General features: G+C 20.9%; 3 protein-coding genes across 4 annotated transcripts in view; 1 reads left to right on the top strand and 2 right to left on the bottom strand.

Annotated features, from left to right (window-relative positions):
• Nucleotides 1-2,607, bottom strand: part of LOC102677558 (bifunctional 3'-phosphoadenosine 5'-phosphosulfate synthase-like) — a 3,910-nt gene extending 1,303 nt beyond the window's left edge. Inside the window, exons 1-4 of the mRNA XM_006612914.2 lie at nt 2,263-2,607; nt 1,225-2,028; nt 671-1,105; nt 387-596 (exon numbers count right to left, since the gene is read on the bottom strand). Coding sequence (XP_006612977.1) covers nt 387-596; nt 671-1,105; nt 1,225-2,028; nt 2,263-2,298 — 1,485 coding nt within the window. The 5' untranslated portion in view covers nt 2,299-2,607. The remainder of the gene's footprint in view (nt 1-386; nt 597-670; nt 1,106-1,224; nt 2,029-2,262) is intronic.
• Nucleotides 2,608-3,713: 1,106 nt separating this feature from the next.
• On the bottom strand, nt 3,714-4,701 carry LOC102677698 (nuclear nucleic acid-binding protein C1D-like). Of its 2 annotated transcripts, XM_031509141.1 has the most exons (3): nt 4,618-4,701; nt 4,135-4,376; nt 3,714-4,035 (listed from the first exon to the last, which is right to left on the bottom strand). In XM_031509141.1, exons 2-3 carry the CDS (start codon nt 4,346-4,348, stop codon nt 3,863-3,865), a joined length of 387 nt encoding a protein of 128 aa, XP_031365001.1. In that variant the 5' UTR covers nt 4,349-4,376; nt 4,618-4,701; the 3' UTR covers nt 3,714-3,862. The 2 variants fall into 2 exon arrangements, with proteins under 2 accessions (XP_031365001.1, XP_031365000.1); XM_031509140.1 differs by lacking the exon at nt 4,618-4,701 and having other exon boundaries at nt 4,135-4,581.
• A 797-nt stretch (nt 4,702-5,498) lies between these two features.
• LOC102677839 (coiled-coil domain-containing protein 6) lies at nt 5,499-8,955 on the top strand. Its single transcript, XM_006612916.2, has 6 exons — nt 5,499-5,952; nt 6,673-7,213; nt 7,616-7,751; nt 7,818-7,945; nt 8,096-8,190; nt 8,315-8,955. Exons 1-6 carry the CDS (start codon nt 5,731-5,733, stop codon nt 8,468-8,470), a joined length of 1,278 nt encoding a protein of 425 aa, XP_006612979.1. The 5' UTR covers nt 5,499-5,730; the 3' UTR covers nt 8,471-8,955.
• Nucleotides 8,956-9,241: the final 286 nt, after the last annotated feature.

The following is a 9,241-nucleotide window of genomic DNA, read 5'->3' as shown; positions in this document are numbered from 1 at the left end:
TATATATATATATATATATATATATACATGATCAATATGAAAAAAATAATAGTCTTCTTAAAGAATTAAACTTTCAATAATTAAATTAAAAAAAGCAGTTTGTGATATATGATATGTGATATATGATAATCAGTTCAAATTGCCAGATTTTAAATCTAACTCTATGAATTTTATTTCATACAATATAAATAAATATATAATATAAACATAATAATATTATCAAATCTTAAAATCGATAATAATTAAATTTATAAATAAAATATCATTAATTTTAATAATATTTGTGAAGTATAATTATAAGCAAAAAAATATACAAATGCAATATTATAATATTTTATTTATTTTATTGTAATTATAAAATAAATGAAAATATAATTAAAATTTACCTCAATTGGTCCTGCATACATCATTGGACTTGGAAAAATTGCTAACAATGTAGAACTAGCATCCAATACTCCTTCATTAAGTACAGCTTCATGTTGTAGAATTCTTGTATGTAATGGTACATCATCATCTTTTGTCCAACCACCCAGAGGATGCAACAATAAAACAGGATTTTTAAATCCTCTATCTTCTAATAAGCGTTTTTTTGTATCCTATAAATACAAATATAAAATATTTATGTAAAAAAATTTATTATATAAATTGATTATAAGTTAAATTAACATACTTGCATTAATAATGCATGACCATTATGTATAGGATTTCTAAGTTGAAATGCAAATACAGCATCAGCTTTCATTTTTCTACATTTTGTTCTAATTTCATTTGGAGTAAGTCTATATTTATCTAGACCATCATGCCATCTAATCCTTTGAATAACTTCTATATCACCACCTACTAACCAATCTCCAGATTCATGAATTATTTTTACATATGGATGTCCTAAATTGTTAGTACCAAATTGCCAACCACATCTTTCTTCTTTTCTGTGAAAATAAAATTCAGGCCTACGTAATATTGCAAGAGGTTTATATTTATATTTCAATGTAAAAGCTGAAAGCCCATTCAAACGTTGCTTATCCTCTGCATGTACTGCAAGGACTATGGGAACTGATTGGTTAATTTCTTTATCATCTTCAAGAAGACATTTTAAATGTTGAGTCTAAAAATATTTTAAAAATAGTTTATGCTTGTAATAATAATAATTGAATTTTTAATATTATTTTTATATTATTACTTTATATTTTATATTAATATATATTATATATGTATGTTATATACCTGAAGATATTGATGTTCTCTCATAAAACCAGTAAGAGGTGCTGCCCAACCTTCTGCTAAAACTTGGAGCCATTGTACATCTATTTCACTAATTTCTAAACTCTGAAGAGTAGCGGCTTCTGTTTTGGCAGAAGATATTCGTGATTCTGGAATGAACAACTCCCGTATTGGTATAGAGGGTTTTTGAAGTATTGGTATAATACAATGTTTCTCCAGAAGATCAATAACAGTTGCAGCTGATTCTTCTGGAGTACAGTTTTCAGTGATTACCACTAAATCAGGATTTGTTGGTCTTTCATACATCTGATCTATTCCAGTAAAACCTTTGATTGTGCCTTCACGTGCTTTTTTATATAATCCTTTTGTATCCCTAGCTTCACATACATTAAGAGGTGTATCAACAAAAATTTCAAAAAATGGAAGATCCGACATTTTATGAATTTGTCTTGCCATTTGTCTATCTTCTTCAAATGGCGATACAAAACTACATAAACAAATTTGACCACTATCGGCAAATAATTTTGCTACTTCTGCAACTCTTCTTATATTTTCTTTTCTATCTTCTTTGCTAAAACCAAGATTGCAGTTTAAACCACTTCTTACATTATCTCCATCAAGTCCATAAGCAGCAATTCCATGATTAACTAAAATAGCTTCAACTTGAAAAGCTATCGAAGTTTTTCCTGCACCAGAAAGGCCTGTTAACCAAACTGTACATCCTCGAAAACCTCTTATACTGCCTATTGCTTGTCCACGTTTTGCTCTTGATACATGATGTGCTTGCTCTGATACATTGCTACAAGTCTAATAAAAATTTTATTATTTATAATACAAAAATTAAAAAAATAAATATAAAAATATCAATTTTAAATATTCTTAATTACTCTAAAATAATTTTATCTATAAAATAATAAAAAGAATTTATTTGTCTTAAGAATTAAATTAAAATAAATATATATAAACATTTTAAATATTATGTATTGAATATATATGTTTATTAATAAAAGTATTATATAAAATAAAATAAATAATATATACCGTCATCATACGTTTATTTGGAGTTTCGTTTGACATAACTATATTATATCTTTGATTTCGTAAATATATATATATTTATGAATGCACTTGTATACGTGGCAATTGATCGCGAATATAAGATAAAATTTTAATATATTAAATCTTTAATATAAAAATAATTGTTTTTCAAAAAAAACAAGAAAATAAATTTTGATTTTATTGCGATTTATATATGTTTTTGTACATTAAAATTGAATAAATAAAAAATAGGAAATGTTCTATTCCGTGATCAGTGATACACAACTGCAATAGTGAATAATACGAAACATGCTCTAACCATACTATACTATAAAACTAGTTCGAAATGCTAACACTTTAACAAACGATGTCAATTTATAATTGTAATCATGCTATTTCTTAATCATCTTTAACATTTCAAGAATATAAATTAATTATAATTTTAAATATGTTATAAATAAAAAAAACTAAATATATATATTTTATATTTATATATTATTAATTCTAATTAGGAGAATATTGAATAAATATAATTAAATTATTAATATTATATTTATTATACTTTAAAAATTTAGAAAAATATTTTAATGTAAAAATAAAAAAATATTAAACATTACAAAACTAATATTAAACAAAACTAATTAATATCATTATTATAAATTTTTTTTTTAATATTATATTTTTTATTATTGGACATATATTTATTTATTGTATATTCTATATACATGTATAACATATTTGGATAGTTAAGAAAATAGTATACATACAAATTATTATTCAATATATCTGTTGCGTTGCACTTTAGTTACAAAATACATAGGTTTTTTAATAGATCCAAAAATATCGTTTATATAACCTAACAATATATATTTTAATTTATTTTGAAAATCTGAACAAATTAAAAATAAAGATGTTCTAATATATAATTGAATATCTAAAAACATGATTTAATAATCATTATATTAAATGTTTTAATAATATTGTAAATCATTCCTACAAGATATCTATTATTTTCTTCATTATATTTTATATGAGATTATATATTTAATTCTTTAACATTTATTTATCTTAAAAAAGTATATAAATAAAATTTATGTAATATGTAATTATTTATATTACATAATGGACCAATGGATTTTATATATGTTAAATATTACTTATTGATTTATTGATATAGATTGATTAACTCTTTTCATATTGTTCATGTATTACTTGAATATAAGATTATTTTTACTCTAAGATTATAAATATTTATTCAAGAATATAAACAAAGTTATGATAATAAATAAATATGATATATATATTTTAAGAAATATATATCTCTCTTATATTTAAAGATATCTTTTTTTTTAATATATATAAAAAAAAAATTATATATATAAAATATTATATCAGTTATTTATTTCAAAAATACATTATGTATATAATTTTAAAACTTTAAATATAGAAATTAATTCATTAAAAAAAATGTTTATTTTCTAATAAATTTAACATACACATAAATATATATTTAAAACATGTTTTTTATAAATTTAATGCACTATTATACTTAAATCATAATACAAATTTATTTATAATTTATATTATTTATATTATTTTCGTATTATTTTTTTTTATTTTTTATTTCCCATAATCCATTTCTAACAAACCTTTGTGCTGCATCTTTGTTTATATGAGGCATTAGAGTTTTCTTGTCATTAATTTCTTTTGCACGTGTCATAGATTTCTTTAAACGATCATTTTCCAATTTTATTCGATGTTTTGCTGGATCAATTCCTATATAAAATCAAAATCTTATATAAAATATTTAATAAAAACACATAATATTTTACTAAATTTAAAATTATTATATAATTATTAATTGTTTTATTTTACCTTCTGCACGTAAATACATCCAAAACATACTATTTAAACAATAAGACATTAATAGATTATATTCAATTTTATCTGTGTTAGAAAGTTTTTCATATATTGCAGGATCTGTAGCATATTTAATTGTATCTTCAATTTTTAACGTTATATCGCGAAATTGTTTAATTCTTGTAATAATATCTGTATCATGTGACAATTCTTCAAAATCTGCATCCATGTTTACTTCGGATGATGACACTTCTAACCTATAATTTATTTAATTTGTGTAATGAAGATCTTAAATCTTATAGAAAAAAATTTCCATTAAATATTCTATTATAAAGTACAATAGTTTCATTTTTATTCACAATCTAGATGATTCTCATTAGAAGATTAGAATTTCAAATCATAAGATAATATTTGTTTTAGGATATTGTACATTATTTGCAATTAAATTTATTGTTCAATGTGATAAATTTTAATATTTTTTTAATTTATTTTTCTTACTTTGAAAGATTATTATAAACTTTTTTATATAATTAAAAATTTAATAAATTGTTATCATGTGAACTTAATTTTATATTTAATTATATTTAACTTATATTTAATTTTATATTTAACTATCATGTAATAACATTATAAATAAGAACTGAAATTTGAAATCATTATTACATGTAAAAAATAAGAAATACCTATCATATTAATATATATACCTATCTTATTATTTGAATATTTAATACAGATGACATATAATAAAAAAAAATTAAAATTTAAATATTTAAAAAATGTTATTTCTACAAAATATTTGATTTTGATTAGATTATATTACAATAATAAAACAATCATAATTTTTTTTAAGAATTATGTTTTTTTAATTTAATTTTTAATTTAAATCTTTATTTCTTTTTTTTAATTTTACTTTCTTTTAATTCGGATGCAGTATAATTTTTTTTTTTATATATGTGAATGCTATTGTTTAATATAATAAATTATTTCTTTATGATCTGAAGAAAATAAAGTTTTGAAAATTTTCAATTAATACGCAATACAATTTATTTATTTATGATTGATTTATGATTGAACCATAAATTTAAGAAGATCCAAGATTTTAAATAAAAATTGGAACAAACACATTAAGAAAAAAAATCTTTTTCGAATTAATATTCTTCTATATTTTAAATAATAAATGGTTTCAACAAATTGTCTTTGCAAAAATAAAAATTATCTATATTCCAAATTAATTGTTTTAATTTTTTGTGTTCTCTGTTAAACAAAGAATTTCAATACCAATATAAAATATAATAACCCTTAATTATTCCTTAAATTTGCAATTTTAAAATAAGTTCTTAAAAATCTAGGGAATTACATTTTCGAAATATATTTGACATCTTCTTTGCAAGTAATTCATGGAGAATCAAACAGCTGATTTGTTTTATGGTAGAACACATGTCGTGGTAGGATGTTATAATATTACAGTATTTTTAATGTAAAGTAATGAAGTTTTAACAAAAAAAATTGATACTTACATATTAGAAAAAAGATATTGTTCATCTTTATTTGAATGTGCGATGAAAAAGAAAGAATTATAAGTTGTTTTTAAAAAATTTTCGTCTAAGAAAAATGGCTGACCGTGATAGCGCATCTGAAAGCGATTCAAGCTCGATCGACGGAGGGCCAATAATGATGCCACCGTCTCCTGTAACTAGAGAACAACTTCAAAAAAGAATTGAGTCACTACAACAGCATAATCGTGTTCTTAAAGTTGAATTAGAAACATATAAATTAAGAGTAAAAGCATTACAAGAAGAAAATCGTGGTCTTCGGCAAGCCTCTGTCATTATAGTAAGTTTCTTGTAGTATATCTTATCAACTAAATAATATATTTATTTATTAATTATAAATATTATTTGATTGTAAAATATTTTATAATGACATATCTCATTATTCAATATTTAAAATATTTAATTTTAGGTTAAATTAAAAGAATTTATTCACTATAAAATATTTTTTATACAAAATTATGTCTTTATTATAACTATTTTCCAATATTATATATTATTTGAAATATATATATTTTTATATGATTATATTTTAATTTTCTTTTTTTATTTAATTTTTCATAATTTAACTATATTCAATATATTAATATTTACATAAGATATTTTTAAAATAATTTTAGATTTATTTTTATTTTTTTATTTAATAAAAATAAAATATATGTATCATTATACATAAAATATATATATCATTTATAAATGAAGATAATCTTGAATAATGAATTTTTAATAATAATAAAATTTGATTCTATATTATTTATATAAAATACTATAAATTTGGAAATTATTTAATATAAGTAGCTATTAATTGCATATTGATAAAATTAATAATTATAATTATAAATATATAGTTACAAATATATTTTTTATATCAAAATTTTAAATTATTTAATTTCAAAATGAAATTCATAATAATTTTTAATTTTCACATATTTCTATTTTAATGAATTGTGATAAATTAAATATTTTATTATTTTGTTAATTTTCTTGTTGAATTATATTATAGCAAGCTAAAGCTGAACAAGAAGAGGAATTTATAAGTAATACATTATTAAAAAAAATTCAAGCTCTTAAAAAAGAAAAAGAAACTTTAGCACATCATTATGAACAAGAGGAAGAGTGTTTAACAAATGATTTATCAAGAAAGTTAAATCAATTGCGTCAAGAAAAATGTAGATTGGAACAAACTTTAGAACAAGAACAAGAATGTCTTGTGAATAAGTTAATGAGAAAGATAGAAAAACTTGAAGCTGAAACACTTGCAAAACAAAGCAATTTAGAACAGTTACGTAGAGAGAAAGTAGAACTTGAAAATACACTTGAACAAGAACAGGAAGCATTAGTAAATAAATTATGGAAAAGAATGGATAAATTGGAAGCTGAAAAACGAATGCTTCAAATAAAATTAGATCAACCTGTGTCAGATCCTGCTTCGCCAAGAGAAATCAATAATGGTGATACTGCTACCAGTCTAAGTGCACATATTCAAACTTTAAGAAGTGAAGTAGCCAGATTAAGACATACGTTGTTTATTTCACAACAAGAACGTAAGAATTTTTATTATGCAATAATATGAATTTATTTGTAATAAATAATAAGTATGTTTTGAAATTTATAAAAATACAACAATGTATTTGCAACATTCAATTTAAATATGCTATTATATTACAGTTTGCTAAATTATTTTAATTACAAAAAAAAATAAAAAAATATTTTATTTAAATATTTTCATATTTTATTATTAATTTTTTAACATTTAATATAATATAGAATATTTAATTATCAATTAAAATGTTACAAATCTTTTGCATAGCATTTAAAATATTATTAAATAAATAAAATATTGAAAATATTAAAAAATGAGAAAATTATAATAAAAAAATAATTATAATTAAAAAAAATATTTACATAAATATTTTAAATATTTTAAATACATATTTATATTTTAGATACAGAAAAAATGCAACGATATGTAAATGAAGAAAAACAAATTCGTGAAGAAAATTTAAGACTTCAGAGAAAATTGCAATTGGAAGTAGAGCGTCGTGAAGCTTTATGTAGACATCTTTCTGAATCAGAATCTAGGTAAATAATATTATATAAATTATACGAATACCTTAATTTGATATTTAAACTTTATTTATTTGTTAGTTTGGAAATGGAAGAAGAACGGCACTACAATGAAATTGTGATGTCTGGTGGAAATATAAGAAACCGTACTGTTTCTAGCCCAGTACCGTATAATCCTTCACCTAGTTCCTCTAGACCACTAAGTCCAGGTAATCATAATAAACATAATAAAAATGAAATAAATTTATCATTTTTATATATATTATTGTTATTAATATTTATATATCATTATGCGATATTTATTATTTGTATATGTTTGTATATAAATATATATTTATTAATATATATTATATTTATAGGTTCATCAACCAGAGAAGGATTTAATACAAATCGATGTTATGCTTGTGGACAACCTACTACAATTCCATTTGCAAGTTCATCGCCTCCTTCCACTGTAAGTTATATTTATTTTAAATAGTTACAATAATTAATATATAAGTAATTAATGTATTACATAATATATTATATATAAGATATTAAAATTGTATTAATCTGAAATATTTAATAATTTTAAACAGGGTCATGTGGTAACCTCATCCAATAGACGCACGTCAGATAGATTCATTAAACCTGCAATTCCACCAACTATTGTAAGTCCAAGTGGTCCACCAATTGCGGCTAATACAGCTACAAATACAACTGGTGGATCACCAATGGATATTACTAAAACATAAGTCAGTTGAATTCATCTAATAACAAATATTTCATCGTGTATTCGTATAAAGTACTTTTTTGTTGATGCATTTTTGCTATGTGATTGTATAACATACTTGAGAGTTATTTTTAAAAACATTTTGTTTTTTAACATTTCAGTCATTTTTTTCTGTTTTTATGATAATAGTATATTGCGCATAAATTAGTTTCGAAATATCCATAAAATTGAATATTTTATGAATTGCTCTGTATTTGGTATCAAGTCGCTTAAATCTTTCTTCAAATATATAAAATAGTATTTATAAAAAAAAAATTTAAAAAAAAGAAAAAAACAAAAAGAAATACAAAAAAACAAAAATAATCATATATAAAAATTCTGAACTGCTTCAAATAGCCTAACAGAATGAAAATTAATGGGAAGATCGCTGTTCTAATTTCCTTTGCATTTTATTATTATTATTATAAATAACCTAATGCATTTTTTAAATCTTCAAAGTAGTAGTATGAAAAAAAAAATATTTTTTAATTTAAGTATATAGGTAATAGAAATAAATATTTCTGTAGCGGTTACTATGTAACCTATTTAAATTTTAATATTTTTTTCTTGTAATATTAGTTTTTATAATTTGATTATATGGCATAATATGGTGGATAATAGTTTTCAAGTTGCATAACTATAATTTTGTATGATTAATATTTATAATGAAAATAGAAGAGCGAGAACGACATTTCAAATTAATGCCTTAAAAAATATGCAATTACAGGTAAAAAAAAAGTGATTAACAAAGAAA

The sequence above is a fragment of the Apis dorsata genome, unplaced genomic scaffold (assembly GCF_000469605.1).
Source record: "Apis dorsata unplaced genomic scaffold, Apis dorsata 1.3 scaffold_129, whole genome shotgun sequence".
NCBI lineage: Eukaryota > Metazoa > Arthropoda > Insecta > Hymenoptera > Apidae > Apis > Apis dorsata.
This window is presented reverse-complemented; position numbering and strand designations above follow the sequence as displayed.

Excerpts from the sequence above, each read along its gene's own strand:
- LOC102677698 (XM_031509141.1), bottom strand. The coding sequence starts at position 4,348 with ATGGATGCAGATTTTGAAGAATTGTCACATGATACAGATATTATTACA. Across the intron at positions 4,036-4,134 it reads GATGTATTTACGTGCAGAAG|GAATTGATCCAGCAAAACAT; the intron begins GTAAAATAAAAC and ends GATTTTATATAG.
- LOC102677839 (XM_006612916.2), top strand. The coding sequence starts at position 5,731 with ATGGCTGACCGTGATAGCGCATCTGAAAGCGATTCAAGCTCGATCGAC. Across the intron at positions 7,214-7,615 it reads GTTTATTTCACAACAAGAAC|ATACAGAAAAAATGCAACGA; the intron begins GTAAGAATTTTT and ends TTTATATTTTAG. Across the intron at positions 8,191-8,314 it reads GTTCATCGCCTCCTTCCACT|GGTCATGTGGTAACCTCATC; the intron begins GTAAGTTATATT and ends AATTTTAAACAG.